This window comes from Rhea americana, unplaced genomic scaffold (genome assembly GCF_003343005.1).
Source record: "Rhea americana isolate MKP2758 unplaced genomic scaffold, rheAme1 scaffold_56, whole genome shotgun sequence".
In the NCBI taxonomy this organism is placed as follows: Eukaryota; Metazoa; Chordata; class Aves; order Rheiformes; family Rheidae; genus Rhea; species Rhea americana.
The window spans coordinates 3,296,961-3,313,758 of NW_028186712.1; the positions used below are offsets into that span (position 1 = coordinate 3,296,961).

The window sequence follows — 16,798 nt, forward strand, 5'->3', positions numbered from 1 at the left end:
TATTAGCCCTTGACACGCTTAACTGTTTCTTGGCAGTTTATTCGAGTTTTACTATTTAAAGTCAGTCCTACGTGTGAGGACAAATTAATGATTAGGAATGCAGTAAGGAACGAACAAAGCTGTTTGGTAAAAGTTTGCATGTACTTCATCCCTTCAAGGGATTAAATTCTGGCTCTGCATGACCAGAACACCTGGCAATATGGGGTCATTGCTGTTAAATGATGATGACTGTTGCCAGCTGAAGCTTACAAGGTAAGAAGTTAAAAACAGGAACAAATCTCAGCATCTCCCATGGTTATTTTCTAACCTGACTATATTAATTTTTAATCAAAAACTTTGAAGTTTAGCACACGTAATTTTTTATGATTGCCGCTTCATACTGTAACTTTCAAAGCAGATCTGCGTATTAGGAATCTAACAACAGTAGCCATGTGAGGCATCATGAAAACTACAGAAAGCATTTGCATTTTCATCCAGAAGAAAAGAGAGWAAAGTTTTCCACTTGTTTATGGCTTCTTCAGAAATACTTTTTTTGGGTGGAACTTTCCATGTTTGGTCTGTTCTGAAAACGATTTTCTTTTCAATTGTTAGCAATCTGTGGAAATTATTTAACATAAATACAAAATTCCTTAAATCATGAGAACTCTGTGACTAATTAGTGAACAGAGAGTTTCTATATTGATTTGATACACAGATGATTATSCATGATAAAAATGCTCAGTGCATTTGCCATTTACCTTGTTGATGTTTGAACAGAGTGCTCTTTGAAATGCAGGACCACATTAAAAATCAGCTGKTTTTTAAAGGGCTCAAACACATGATTCTATTTATTTTCAAAGGAAGTACWTTAAAAGAAGACAGGCAGATACAGTGTGTATTCCAGTGCAAAATATGCCGAGAAATGACAATTAACTCTCATATGAAAGACAATAATGTACAAGAACCCTATTAGCTTCTGTGATTTGTTCACAAACAAGTATTTCTATTAACAAATTTCACACAACACACAAAAGGCAAGAGATTCACAAAAAATAATCATAAAAGCATAGCATTGATACTAGTCTTTTGCTCCAAGCTTGCATTATTTTTGCAATGTTTGGAAAGAATGAGAACAGTTGTGAAAGTAACAGTACAGAAATGGCCAGTGTATAAGAAATTCAGATGGCTAGATACTTCTAAAAGATATTGGACATGTAGAGTTTAATTCAGATTCACGCTGAAGTCCTTTTGTATCTTTAGGACACAGTGTAGAAGACTTGTCTGCTTTAGAGCTCATTTTGGAGAAGAACAGTATGAAACAGCTTTAATATTAATGAGAATTAGCGTGGTACTTTCCAAAGTAGGACATGAATGTATCCACCTTTTTATTACGATATTAATGAAAATATGTTCTGTACAAATACCAGTGAAACATGTCTGAAAATAAAGACAGTGTGGTTTATCTTTACCTTTTTAAAATAACAAAGATGTACAATATTTACAACATTTTGGACTGGTTCAGAAATGAACATGTCCTGATTATCTACCACTACCTAACACTCCATTATTATAAAAAATGCATTTGCTGTACAAATATAAATATATAGATAAAAAATGTTTGCAATCAAACATCTGTGGATTCTTTAAAAAGAAAAGCATGAGATATTCTTATTATCAACTAAGATTTAGCTATCCAATGTCCACATTTTAAACAGTCTAGAGCATCATACTTCAGAGGGAAGCAGATTTTTGGTGTTGAGAATATTTTGTGCTCTGCTTCTGTGTTGTCACATCAGCACCTTAACTTATCTGATCGTCCTTTCTGAWAATCTGCAGAAAAGCACTGGGATGGGATCAGTTTGACTCAGTGATCACTACTGACTGTACCAGGTCAGACAGGGTTTCTGGATCTACTTCTTCTTTACCATTATCTGAATTTTCTGATGAGATGTAACAGCCAGAATCTCTCGGACAGTCATTTAACTGCGATTTGTCAAAGCTGTTGTGAGGACTTAAGCTCCCGGACTCTTGACCACCTTCACTTTCATGCTGTTGTTCAGCTATAAAGAACAAAAAGAGAAAGAAGTGTCAAAACAAGTACTCTGGGAAAGAGTTTGAGATAGCAACGTAGCTGATCTTGAAGAACTGTAGAAACAAAGTTGGTAATATACACATGACTAGATCATTAACTTTTGTCTATCAGAAACAGAAACCTCAACATCRAAGAACTAAAAATATCATTACATGAGTATAACAACATCTAAGTTCCAGTTTAGGTCGGCTTTGATCCCGTGCTGTACTGCTCAGAGATGAATGGTTAAGACTTTGGCTTTATCCAGTGAAGTCCTTCACACTGTGCACAGGTGCAACAGTTTGCAGGGTCACAACGCAGTCTTCCCCCTGCTATGCGCATATATCCCAAAGACTTGTAAGACACCCCAGTGCTCATTCAACATCGTAATTAATGATGTAGCCTTCTGTGCCTTCTTTATCTTGTATTAGAAATGTTGTGTCTTTGGAATGTAYCCTACTATTTTACCTAATTCCTGCACTGTACAGCAACGTATAGTTGGCTGATCTTCAGAAGTGCTCAACATTAAAATGAAGTAATTGGATTTCCTAAAGCACCTGACTTTTCAGTGGGAGTTGTTGGTGGAAAGAAACTTCCTAAACTTAGCTTGATATCTAAAAAGGAGATTTCCCAAAGGCCTCAGAGAGCTAGATGTCTAACTCCTGCTATACCTTTGGAAACATCTCCACAATTAAGTAGAAGCAAATTCTCCTGCTAGTAATTTGCCTTTGTTTCACTGTTACGTGACCAATCTGTTCAAACTCAAAAATCTGGAGCTCAGAAAGAATACCAACAGGCCTCTCAGAAACATTTAACAACCTGGTGTCTTGTTGACAGGACCTACTTGTGTTATCATGAATCTGATATATCTTACAGATGAAGTTATTACTATTTTTTGACCATGAAAAACATGATGTTTACTCACAATAACTTTCTTTAGAAAACAAGCTATAAAATATACAATCTTTCTCATTCATTCATTCTTTTTTTCTTACTGCCTTCTTGTAACTGTATTTTTACTTCAAACTTTGGCTTGCTTTCCAAACAAAGCGTGAGGAACAGGTCTCACAGAAAACAGATGCTTTTACCTCACATTTTAATTTTTCAGAAAAACAGTACCTTTCTTTTAGAGTGAATGTTCCATTATTTCACTTACATTGTTACTCCATTGTAAAACAGTGAGATTCAGATCTTCACTATTGACTCTGATTTATATTGTCCCAACTCAAGTAAGGCAGAATGGAAGTCCTAGTACACAAAGGATTTTATTTTGAAATCTAGCTTAGTTCCAGGAGGAACCCCAAAATTGTAAAATCTCTACAAGGAAAGTTCCTACCAAAACCTGTTTCAGCTGTTAGAAACTAAGCTTTGGCATCATGGGAAAGATTTTCAATTTGGATTTGTTTCTACTTGTGTCACATTGTACAAATAAGAAGAATTTAGAAATGAAAAACAGAAATATTTTATTCTGAAAATTTGAAATGGAAGAGTGTGATACTTAGGACCTTTTCCATTATATAATTGAGATTTCAATACACTTATTTCACAGAGCATTTTGATATATTTAAAAACATTTTTAGATTAGAAACAGAAGMATTTTTAGGTCCTCATGGAAGTCTTGTAGATTTGCTTGGATTGATTAGTATTGTTTAATATTTTCAAACTTTTAATTAACTAAATTAATAAACTAGTCTGATTTTTGAAGAAAAGAATCCAAGGTCTCAACTCAATGATTTCTGCTTTAAGCCTAATTCTATAGTCATAAGTATTTAGGAGGAGATCTAGGATTACTTTAAACATTTTCCAAGGAATAGAAGTCCCACCTTGTTCCTAGATAAATTAATGGTTAATTGCACTTGCAGCATGAAAAAGTACCTCTTTCAGCAGATTTAATTGATTCCTATAACTGTTTGATYGCCTTCTCACTTTACAGAACACAGTTTGCCAGGTCAAACGTTATCTTTCTTTGCAGGGAAAATATTTGATCACRAAGGGTCAAATTGATTTCTGATTTAAGTCAGAAAGGAATTACTGAAGGAACTACACCAGTGAAGGTATTACTGCTGCTATTAGTAGCAGCAGAAGCAGTTTAGCACAAATAACAGCAGATGCCTACGTAAAGCCTTGTCTAAACTGTCTCAGTAGCTCATAGCGCCCGTCCCGGCAGCGCCAGGACGCCCGGCGTCTGCCCAGCCGCTGGGAGCTGACCGAGCTCAGCCTGCGCCTGCACAGGCGCCTCCTTCGCTGCGGCACGCAGGGCTCCCGCTTCCTCCCCTCTAATCCGCCGATCAGCCGTAATACTGCTTGCTAGTACTTTTATCAGCTTCTGTACAATCATCTGCTGTCCTGTCAAGCAGTGACCTAAAAAGTGTTAATCCTGTTTACATTTTCAAGGTCAAAGAGGAATCTCCATCCACTTTGTTTATTTTGCAGTGAGAAAGAAGACCGAGTAACTAGTGGATTAAAAAAAAAATCCGATTCTGGTCAATATATTAGAGCCCTAAAACTAGTTGTCATAATCCAAGCAGTTCCTATGTAAAAAACACAGCTTATGTTCTTTCCTAGCAATGCCTTCCCTCTGGGTGTTTCAGTGTCCAAGACGCAAAAAASCCAAGAACTGAGGGGCTTTTTTAAATCTGAATTTAGCTTTCAAATACATCAGCTATTTTTGAATAGATATATACTTTGATATTYAGTAGCTATAGGCAAAACTATCCGTAATCTTCTGGAAGGAGGGTATCTTTGTGCAGATCTTTGTAACAAAGCTACCATATGTCTCTGCTAATTTAACTTGTAAGTGCTATACAGCATGTGACTTCATATAGTAACAGAAATGTTTCAGATGCATTAGAAAAATAACAAATTTCTATAAAGAAAACATATATGGAAATGTAAAACTTCTACCTCCTCTCATAACATTAAAATCTGGAAACCAAAAATTTTCAGATACTTGAGAAAATGAAAAATAGAAAATATAACATTTTCACTGTGAAAAAAAAAAAGTTGAGGAGAAAACATGTTTAAGAAGAAAAGATGGAAAGCAAACTTTATTTTTTAAYGCAGTGTTATGAAGTAATTACTAAACCATTTGAACTTGTACTTGAATATTGAGTATTAAAAATGTGTAGCATACAGGTTTGGCTGTTGCTTCACCRAAAAAGAAACTATGCTTTTTATTTTTTAGCTTTTGGCTTTTACATTCAGTTGTTCTTAATTCCTTCATCTAAAAAAAATACRTGTTCAAGTTGCATGTTAGTAAAGGTAAGTTTGCTGGCATAATCTTTTGGCTTAAGCAGAAGAAAGATATAATTCACAGGAAACAGGAACTGATAAAATTAAACTGCTGTTAGATGTTGCAGAATCATCAGAAATCACCATCTTATCAACAAATGGAGGCCCTATCATTTTTCTGTAGTAAAACAGTTTCATACAAGATAAATAGCTTTCAGTCACTGCTGTCTATGATATGGCCAGAAGAGTCCAAGATATGCATCAYTTTGACAAGTATATTCTAATACTACTTTACACTGGAGGATTATATTCAGAGTATTGAAAACAAGTTAGGCTTTTAGCTTTGGCAATAGCTGCGTGATACATATGCATTTTCCTCGTCATTTAGATCTTGGAAATGAACTTTTTTTGATGCAGTGGCATAGATGTGCTCTTGCACATGAGAGGAGGGATCTCTTTTTTTCTTCTCCAGTTTTCTTCTTCTTTAATCTGTTTAAAGTCCTGATTAGGACAGCACTTTAGGCTTAGGTTTAAAGCAATTCTGCTTGAGAATATACTGAGGTCACAGTGACACTGGTGCCGTTATGTCAATTTAAATCAGATGAGTGGTAGAAAGCTTAGTTACTGTCTTAAAAAAAAAAAAAAAAAAAGCGTTACTCAGCGATGAACCATACTTCTTAAATGCACCCTCCGAGTTTAGCCAGATCCCAGAAGGCAAATGGGGCTGGGAGATTATCCTTCAGCTGAGCCACTTCCATGCCTTCCGGAGAGCTGCCTTGGTATCATATTGATCAGTGTAATAGAAGGACCAAACAGAACCAAATGCATCTTCCAGGCTGATGTTAGAGCTCCTAAGWACATATGAAAGCCACATATCAAGATGTAGTGCGGGTACCAACTTGTCTCAATGGCAAAGATTCTCCAGCTCTCAGAGCAGATTACAAATGGTGGGAGATTGAACTGATCTGAGAGGAGCTCTACGGTGAAAACAGAGAGGTGAGAAGCTCCTTTTTCTGTAAAACTAGGAAGCAACCAGATATGCCTGAAAAAAGGTGAAAAATACTAATATTCAAGCATGGAAGATTAGTTCATTAGTAGCACTCTTTCCCATTAGATGCATATCCCTCAGAAAAGTAACATTTGGTGTAGGTTCCTGGGGAAATCTGAAACCATTACTTACAGATCAATGAATTGTAACTACCACAGGTCAGGAAGAGAGTGCTATTCTGAGTGCTATTTGACTTTGACATGATGTCTGTGTAATTCCACTTATTGAAAAGATTGAACAGAGTGGTATGTTAATTTACACTTGGTGCTAGGTCCTTACATAAATGCAACTAAAACTCAATCTATCTACCTACTATCCTGCCATCCAAGCGCAGTAAACAAAAAAAATCAACTTTCTGTGTTACCAGCAGTGAGAATTTAGGATCTAGCTATTACTCAGATATGAAAAGTATGCTAAKGACGGAATGGATTTGGGGATACGGGTAGAATGATTATCGCAAAGATTATATGTATGCACCTTTTTTTCTGTATAATTAATTGTATGCATATAGCAAGTGAAGTCTAATTCTTCTTTCACTATTTTTTGCAGAAGCTTCAGAATAACGTAACCCTGTTAGACTTCAGGAATTAACCTCTTGACACGCATAATGTAAGTGAGAAAGGAATCAAGCCTATTTTACACACACACACACACACACACACACACACACGTCTCAGGAGGCAGGCAGTCAAGAAAGAACTTACAAACTTCTTGTGTTACTTTATTCATTAACCATCCAGCAACAGCTTCACTTTAAAAATAGCATCCTACAAAAGCACAGACATCCATCTCCTGTCTAGAAGCCATCTGGGAGAAGAATGGAAAGATATTAAGAAATCTTTTACGAAAAAGAGCCTTTTTTTCCCCCCTCCTTTCTAGACATGATTGCATGAAACCCACTCATTCTGTGCCAAATGTGTAGGTCTAGACAACTTATAGCAACTAAACCTCCAAAATAAAAGAGGTTTGTGGGGGAAGGTGAGAACTTTACAAGACCTTGCCATTCTAGGATAACCTTGCTGCCTCAAGTACTTGCAGGAGGTAAATTTGGGTCTGTTTAGCTCCCCAGGGTAAAAGTGCAGTGCAGTTCCAGGAAGCAAAATTTGTTTAAAAAACTCTTTGTAGTAGCATTTCCTAAGTAAAACTTGTTTTTTCATTCCTGGCATGAGATGAGTAAAACTTTTTGTTTTCAAAATCATTCAGGTCTAAACCACACAGAAAATGAAGAAAAATTCTCACTCCCAGAAATCCTACATTTTGGCCAGCTTTAAGGAACATATTATTTGGAGACTATTGCTGCAGGTYTTCTGGTGAGAAACACTCAGTTTATTCTGCAACATGAATTATACAGTCTCTAGTATACAGTATAGAGAAATCACTCAGTATAACATACAATAAATGTCAAGAAAAGAGAAAAGCCCAGTAAAAGCATCTGGGCATTTCACAATGGCAGATTTCACATTAAAGAAATATTAAATTGTGCTTTATTACATTTATAGTAAAATCAACTGTATGGAGGCTATGCCCCAGGATACTTGGCTACCATGAATAATATTAGAGTCACAAAAATTCAGAAGCTCCTACTTTTCAACTGTGGATAGTACCTTAGACTCCATCCATGAATCAAACACATACTTCATGGAAATATGAATATAATGCAAAAATGTGGAASTGTTCCAACTTCTATGAGAAAGGTGGGCTTAGAACAGTAAATGTGACCTATGGCATTAGTATGTTTTTCTACAAAGCTTATAAAAAGAATGAACTTTTATCTGGAAGAACACTGACTTACATCTGGAATACTTCAGTGTATTCTTAGCCAGTAAACAGRTTACCTTGTAGCTGTGGGTAATTATGCTGCTCACTTCTAAGCAATGTAGAAAATCAATTTTAATTAAGAAATCATTTATGCTAGACTGAGTCATGCCCACTTGGGGTGGGGAGGAGGAATATTGACCTAAGAMAGTTCAGTTCAGATGCAGAATTCACTTATATTGTAGCACCCAGCTCTTTCAACCCAATTTTCCAATTGGATTGACAGAAGCATATGGAGGTCAAAAGATTGGGACAATGTCAGGCAAATGCTGAGCTTATCCCTAAGATCATCTTGACTCCCCATCTTTCATTATAACTGCTTAACAGATGGCTTCTATCAGTTTTAGTCTTTAATATCTTCCTTTTCAGAGCAGGTTGTTAAATCCTGTACTTGCWCTACCAGTCAAATGACAAACATGAACCTTTGGTAACCAGATAAAGCAAGGACTTGAGTCAGCCCTAAATCAAGTGAGCATCCCAAATGAATAAATTATTTGTGTGGYTTGCCTTAAAATATACAGGGGTATTTTGAAACTTAATTACACTTAAATGACTGCATATAGCTAGGACTGTATCTAAAGAGCTGTCTTAGATACTGGTCCCTACGAGTATTCGTAATTTATGGAAACGTTCTCTTATTGAATTCGAATACTAGAGAAGTTGGCTATACCTGTCTAAAGTGGATGTGAAGCAAATATTCATTTCATTTCTTGATCTGAGAATGTAATATTGCTGGTTTTCATGCATGGACCACTTTATAGGATTTAATATTATTATTTCCAGAACTGATAGAAGAATTAAAAATTTTAAACTGCCATACAGATATCCTCAGGAATTCTGCCTGGAGAAAAGCGGCTTAATCCTATGCTATAAATCAGGAAAAACCCTATTTGGATAATTACRATAAATGTGTTAATGTTCACTATACAGGATATACACTTCTCAGGTTTGCTCCTTGCACAGGAGTATGTAGAATATTAAGTGATTAAGACACCTTGAAAAAAAAATCTTCTTGGTGTCATCTTAAATGGTTAAGTCTAAGGCTGCTTGCTATGCTTCCTATTACACAAGGAATATAAATAGTAAACCATAGCTATACTATCTCAGAATAGTTTGACATTTGCATGACTTGCTAAAAACCACTGTGTTTTGGTCTTGTTCTTCACATTGATGCAAAACTCTGCAAAAACTAAAATGTAATATTTCCATTAAAGTCCTTTCATGTTAAATATTGAGATATWAAAACAAATGTCATGGAATGTCCAAGAAGTACAGCAAGGCTAGTTACCAAGGTGTAGACAGATACGTATACTCAGTTCAAGGGCAAAGTAAGGCAGTGAGCATATTTTCGTGCGACTCCCAGCTAGACCTCAGCAGCATAATTCTTGGAGAATCTAACTCTTCCTTACCCAGATCAGCTCTTTCAGTTATTACCTCTGTATAGAGTCCTTCAAGAGTCCTCTCCTAGCCCTTCACTTCACAAAGCTATGGACCAAAAAGAAGCAGTGATCTGGGTGGGCAAAGAAAACAATTTAAATGCTTCTCCAGCATGTCTGTAAGGATCTTACCTTCTTTCTGGTATCTATTTAAGAGAATAGGAAAGACTACCTGTATAAATGGGGTCAAAAAAGACCCAAATGTACAGTCAAAAACAAGATCAGCAAAGACCCAAAGAGGGAGAACATGAGAACATCTGCAGTGAAAGCTAAACGGATGAGGCAGCCAAAAATATGTTTAGAAACTCAGAAATGTATGTACTGAAAGCATATGTGTACATGCAGGTATGTCTGTATGTATGTACATACGTTAGAATGAGAAAAATTCACCTATGTATTGAGGAAAAACTGGACAGCTGAAAATCAAATGATATCCCAGGAAGGCATTGCTTTTCTAAGTGTCTTTTTATTTCAGATGCTTCTCAATGGAGATACTTTGGATCAAGCGACTGCTCACGATAGGAATGAGYGTGCATGAATATTAATAAAGAAGAAAATCTCTCATGTTTTGGAGTATCTACTTATATAGATGCTCAGCTGTAAGTTTCTAGGAGCTTSACACAAATTGTTTCAGACTAGAAGCTCAGCTGGAAATATCACAAAAATATAAAGAGAACAGCATTTCCTGTTCTGTATTCTGGCACTCCCATTCCCAATAAAATGAAAAAGTGAAGAAAACAAAATGGCAACCAGTACACATACATGTACATATGTACAAAAAAAAGTGGTTTTCTGAAGCTCACAGGAAGCTTGAGACGATTTTTTCTGTTTGTCTGCTTTTTTTCAAACCCTTCCTCCAAGTGACACTGATTTGGCTAGGGATTTAAGCATGAGATGATGTGAGAGAAGGAAGACTATTCTTCTGCAGACAGAATTTCACAAAAATAAACAAAAATCTTCACTGTACTTTTTTGAAAATGTCTCTATTTTGCTTAAGATGCTAGCCTGGAGTTTGAGGTATTTGCTTTTCTGCTCTGCCACAGACCTTATGACTTTTGGCAAGGCACTCAACCTCTCTGGTTATTGGTTAGCCAACCATAAACATGGGATAATAATGCTCACTTGCTATTTGCCTGTAGCTTAGAATATATAAATGAGAAGTTTTAAAGCATTCAGGTGTAACTAGCACAGTAATCATGTACACAGCTAGAAGAGATGTGCAGTTAGTCATATAAACAAACAAGAAAACCACTTAACTCTCTGTTTTTCTATTTAAAAAATCATTTAATAGATCACTGTAGAAATCACTATTTTTTAAAYGTGTTTATTCAATTAAAATGTGCTCTGAAAGTTTAAACACTTACTGTCATAGTCCTGTAGATTTTCAATTGCTGATAATAATCTTGCCCTGTCTTCTGGGTTTGAAATATTTAATTCAATCAGATGGCTCTCCTGTAGCTCCTTTAAGTCCTCTAGAGTTTCGTAGCCATTTAGCAAGAGGGTTGAGGCATAATCCTACAAAAAGAAAAATGTAAATCCTCTTATAAATAAGCACTATGTTTAGTAAAGGAATAAAAACAAAATCCATTTCATTTTTTTTTGTCAGGTTAAAAAAGATGGGCTCCATTCTCCAGTCTGATTGATCTGCCTTTGGTATAAAAAAAGAGCCTGAGGGTGCAAGAGCACAAAGGCAGAGATGCCCTGGAGTCCATTTGCCCATCCCAGAGTCTGGGGCTGAGTTTTCAACCCAAGGTCTGGCAACAAATTGGATCAGGGCAGTGCTCTGCTGTTAATGATATAATCTACCCAGCTTCTGGATGTTCCTGGGGTCACCCCATAGACTACTTTCCATGCTGGGTTCAGGAGGGCCTCTGAAACAAAGTCTGCTCTGCCTTTACATAGAAGGAGCCCTTGGACACAGGGGAGAGGGAGAAGCTGAGAGAGTCCTCAGCCATGCTGCATTGAACATGGTCCTCCTTCAGCTATGTATYGATGCAGTATGAAACTCTGTACTCCAGGAAAAGGAGTGTTCACCTCAGCACAAAAGCAATAACCATTATTACAGATGTTGCTTGTAAATCGTCATATAAGAATGCTTTGAAACCCAGTCAAAAACCAGGATTCCAGAGAGAGAGACACACAACACAACCATAGTGCAGAAAGAATATTTCTCCCTAACAATCATAAAAATGAGAAAAAAAAAAAAGAATTACAATGTTGTCAATGGAGTAAGACCGCAATTCTGCCCCTGAGATTTCCATGTATTCACACCTCCTACCCTTATGCACACAGTCATGTGACAAGTCACTGCTCCTCARCTGAGTGCTTCTTTGCGTAGGGTGTTTTAGCTTAACCAAATCACATGGTTAAATGCAGTTATACAAGYTACTCACATAAGACAAAAGATCGAAATGAAGCTTCTTTACTGACTTCAAAATTCCTGAAACCCACCATTCTCGTTTTGTCTATAAATTGCATTCAAGCCCAAGTGCGCAGAAATCAAATATTTCCAATATGATTGGGAAACATGTTTGCTGACCTGCAGATGGACACATTCCAAGAGTTCTTGCAAAGTTTTGGGCTTGGTCCTTTTGCTTCCTCTGTGTGGCTTTATCTTTCTGGGTGCAGTTTCCTCTTCCAAAATAATATCCACATAAATGAACTTAAAGTTTCCTACTTTGTTGTTGAGCATGCCTGTCCAGATGCCCATAGGGGTTTTACAGATGATGTCTATAATATCTCCTTTCTAGAACAATAAAAAAGAACACTGCTGCTTAGACATCTAGTTTCTAATATGTGACTTTTCTTCCGTAGAGCAAAAGTAGCACAGACAGCACAGAATCATAACTAACCAGAGCAAAGTAACTTTTTAAAATAACCCAGATCAAGGTCCTCTGCTTTTAAAAAATCCCAGTAAGCAGAATTACAGATAATGGTGTTAGCTCTTATCTCTAAACTTTGCAATGAGAGGTGAGGATGAACAGCACCTTCCACCGCTTGTATGCCCTACTTGGTCCTTGAAAGGGGGTAAGGTTACATCCAGCAAACAGTTATTGTCATGGATAGTGGGAATAGCTTTGCTAAAAAAAGAAAGAGAGCACTAGTTATTTTCCAATACATGCTTTATACAGGTTCTCAGCTGGCTCCTTCATCTGAAACCATTCACACAGTGATCRTATGATCCAGCATCTTAAGGGTCTCCAAAGACTGATGCTGAGCTACGTGAGAGGTGGAGTTTACCCATTTTACAGGAAGAAACAGTGTTCCATAGTTCTGAAAGGCACTAAAGGACTCCCTTAATATATTTCTGCTATCCCCTTCCTGAAGGGCTGACAAATAACAATTAATAATAATTATTAATCCTAATGGCTGGGAAAACAGTGTCAGGCATCCCAGCAGAGAGGACTGAAGACTAGTCCTCCACACTTGCGCATGTACTCAGAGATGAGTGCCAAAAAGCGTGAGAACACAGCAATTTCAAGAAGGCTTTTTGGTGAAAATGTTCACAGCCAAGCCGTGGGAATCAACGTCTTAGATCAGCACACCAGTCATGCTGAGCAATTCTGGTAGCAAAAAGACTGTTAAAATTACACCCCATACACAGTTTGCTCCCACAACAGTCCTTTCTTTCTGGGCAGGAACTACATATATAATCTACATCTTAATGTTACGATAAGGTTATGATAAAGTTATGGTATCTTTTTATTTCCTAAAAGTGAGAATTTATAAAAATAAAGATAAAAGTCTTCTTTGAGTTGTATAAAGAATCCCCATGTACACATTTCATTTGGGATTGTTACAAACTTAAAATTCAGACTCATTTTTTTTAAAATATCTGTTACCAACTCCAAAACTTTCAAATGTTTTCTGGCCAAGAAATTGCAAGTAAGTAAAGCTGTTGCCCTACTTTGGTGCAAATCCAAGTACGAAATTCAGCGTTTAAGTTGCTTGATTTTGTTAGAATATGAAGCTTAGAGCTATGAAAATGTTTGAAATGGAAACTAAAACATTTTTAAAGGTCTATAAGCACACATATTCTATGCACTTATGGAGAGCTCAAGACATTTAGATGTGGATGCAAATCAGGATTATGCAATGGCTCCAAGCCAAGTTACAGATGCAGTCTGAATTCAGATTTGGGGGAATGAAATTCTGTGCAATATTTTTAGGGGATTTCAGTCCTAAGGATATTATCTTATAATTTCAAAAGATGCCACCTGAGTGACTTAAAAATGAACCTATATGATCCAACAGAAATTTGCCATTTCTGGACTAGTTAACAGTTTTTGAAAGAAATGGCCCATGTATGTGCGTGGAAGTGGAGAGCAAGTGGTGAAGATTGCAARTACTGGCAGTGCAATAGCGTGTAGGAAGCAACTTTTGTTTTACTTTGAAGAAAGCTGCATGATACACTATGACAAGATACCTACTACATGCAGTCCATGACCTAAGAGACTTTTGCAGCCATTGGGTTGGCGGTGCTGTCTGAACTAAGTCCTTACAGAAACATTTCTAAAATGGATCTGTGTTGTTTTTAAAGTGCACATCCTTACCAGTTGAAACTGCTGTAGTAAACATGTTCTTCATATGTAAAAATATCCCTCTGATATGCTTTCTGGGAAAAAAAAATCTGACGGTTGTCTTACCTTAATTTTCAGAGAGTCGGTGTCATAGGGACTTGGTGTGAAGTCAGTGTGCACTTTGGCTCGGCCACAGAACGGCCCAGTGTAAGGGACTTCGTCATCAAACCTCAGGCTATCTCTGTTGCTGGTTCCATCAGAGCAGCTAGTGACCCCACCTGACAGAGATTCAAGGTAAAATTTAGATCTCCTGCACCAAATGCCCAGACATCCAATTCTGCACAGCAGCAAAGAGAAAATGTACAAAAGCATAGAATTAAGAAAGAAAGAGTGTGTTCTCTATGGTTTTGACATATCCCAGGAAAAATACATTCCACAAAAAACGTACTACAAGAGACTATACAAAATAGGTTGGAGATCTTTCATTAACATCTTCCGTACAATAATCTTTTTCTGGTGATGATACTAATAGATTATATATTTTACTTACAAGCTTTTTGAAATATTACCTCTGCAGATTAATAATATGYACTCTAAAAGTGCAATTTAGGGAATTAATTCTGCTGAACTTCTGTTTATTCAGAGAAATGAAAACATGTACTATAGAAATTGTTTTATTTCATTACAGAGCTAGCTAAAACATCAAAGGAACCTGCATTGCAGAGGGAAATTTTAATCTTATCAACATTTCTGCCTGTCATTTTATCCAAGTCCAGCAATAAAATATCGGCACAGTACTTCAAGCAAATTCGAGCAAGCTCTGCAATATCCCATCCAAATATGTTTTTAGAAAACAGCAGCAGTGTGTTGGAAGTAAACTCCCATATACAATTTTCACAAATCACATCATAGAAAACGATCATAAAAATRGTTTTGTTTGAGGTGATTGCTTAAGTGCACACCTCCATCTGAGGCCAGATTAACAGCTAGCTGCAAACGGTGTGTGCTGCAACTCAAGTCCCCGATTATGGCTCATGTGACGCCTGTAGTGACAGCAAAGCACTGTCATCATGGACTGCTGTGACCTGCTGCCACAACAGAACAACTGATAGGTATGTGGACACAAACTCCACTTCTCATCACAGATCCATCTGCCCTCCAACAGAGACTACCTTGTTTGGTGAGGCTTTTTGGTGGATTTACAGAGCTTCCCAGCTGCCCARCATTTCAGATAGGCTTTTCACATTTTCTATCTGCAGAGTGAAGAACAAGCTAACAACCACCACCTCCAGCTTGTGCAGCTGGACCCAGTAACCACAACTCCACAGGTGCCAGCACTACAGCAGTGTTAGCCACAAAAATACATTTATGGCATATATACCAGCTATATTCCCCATAGTCCTTGTTTTGTTTGTTTGTTTTTAACTGCTGTTAATATCTCCACTCTTAAAAACAGTCATTTCATTTCTGGAGAGAGAGAAATCTAGTCTAGCTGCCACTCATTTGATCAAATTACACTGATCTCTCTATTATAACATATACAGATCTCTCTATTATAACATTTTGGATCATCAGCGCTGACACCCCAAACTTAAACAAAAATAATATTGAACCAATGACTGAATAGAAGTATGGATATCTTATACTTACTAGATGAGCTTTGGCCACTATTCAGGCTGTAGAGACTGTCCATAGAGTCACTGTTTTTTAGGGGGACCTTCTCTGCGTGTATTCCACCACCAGGATCACCATCATCTTTTCCTTCTTCATTCTTCAATGCAAAATTCAGATGTTAACCACCATAAGATATGTATTATACAAACATTTGTGCTTTTTAAATCATCATTGCCCTTGCAGTTTAAGTTGGGTTCCTTTACTAAGAACCACTCTGAGATAGAAACCATTTTAGAAGTTGATGCATGGCATTAAAGATGACTGACACCACCATTAACACACTGATCTTTGAGAAACCACTTATCTCTTCTCTCTGCCTCACTCAYTTCATTCTACTCCTGTTCAAGCAGCTAAACTGATTCTCCATCTTAACAGATTACAATGGTGAATATACCACAGTAGCAACAAAGGCTTATAATGAGAAATTCAGAGGTAACCAGAAAAAAACATCTCATCTGGTTACCTCTGAGGAGGAAGCATAAAGTTTAATTTTCAAAGCACATGGTGAAGTACAAGTTGACACACCTATGTTTTGCATTGAACTTCTGAAAATCATAGGCTCTTAGAGGCACACTGGTTCCCAGGTGACAGCATTCCAGAGACAGCATGCACACRTGAATGGCATCAATGTATTTTAGCACCATGCTCAGTAAGTTGCCCAATGTACAGAACATGAGCTTCAAAAACCAGGGCATTTCAGAATTAACAGAAGCCTGTCCTTCTCACAGAATCTAATGGTGTGATACACCAAATTGGCCTATTGAGGTTATAACATTAAATCACACCTCAGAAATCAAAGCTTAGAGACATAATAAATTCAAAAGAATAAGATACATAGTTCAGTCACAGCTAAGTTAGAGATGAGCTAACAGCTAAATGAATTACAAGGAGCTTTCAAAGGAAGCAATTTCTTCAGCAAATTGCATCACATTGTCAATGGGTGTGATATCCTGATGCAACTGAGATGTCATCTAGTACTTCGGATGTTACATCAGAACATCCAGCTCTATTCGGAACATGATTA

At 37.0% G+C, this 16,798-nt stretch overlaps 1 protein-coding gene across 2 annotated transcripts in view; it reads right to left on the reverse strand.

Moving 5' to 3' along the window:
* Positions 1-811: 811 nt before the first annotated feature.
* SAMSN1 (SAM domain, SH3 domain and nuclear localization signals 1) overlaps positions 812-16,798 on the reverse strand; it is a 155,009-nt gene continuing 139,022 nt past the window's right edge. For both annotated transcript variants that reach the window (XM_085318905.1, XM_085318904.1), the window contains 5 exons: positions 15,751-15,871; positions 14,227-14,378; positions 12,120-12,326; positions 10,945-11,095; positions 812-2,039 (listed from right to left, as the gene is read on the reverse strand). In XM_085318905.1, the coding sequence (XP_085175031.1) occupies positions 1,834-2,039; positions 10,945-11,095; positions 12,120-12,326; positions 14,227-14,378; positions 15,751-15,871 (837 nt within the window). In that variant the 3' untranslated portion in view covers positions 812-1,833. The remainder of the gene's footprint in view (positions 2,040-10,944; positions 11,096-12,119; positions 12,327-14,226; positions 14,379-15,750; positions 15,872-16,798) is intronic.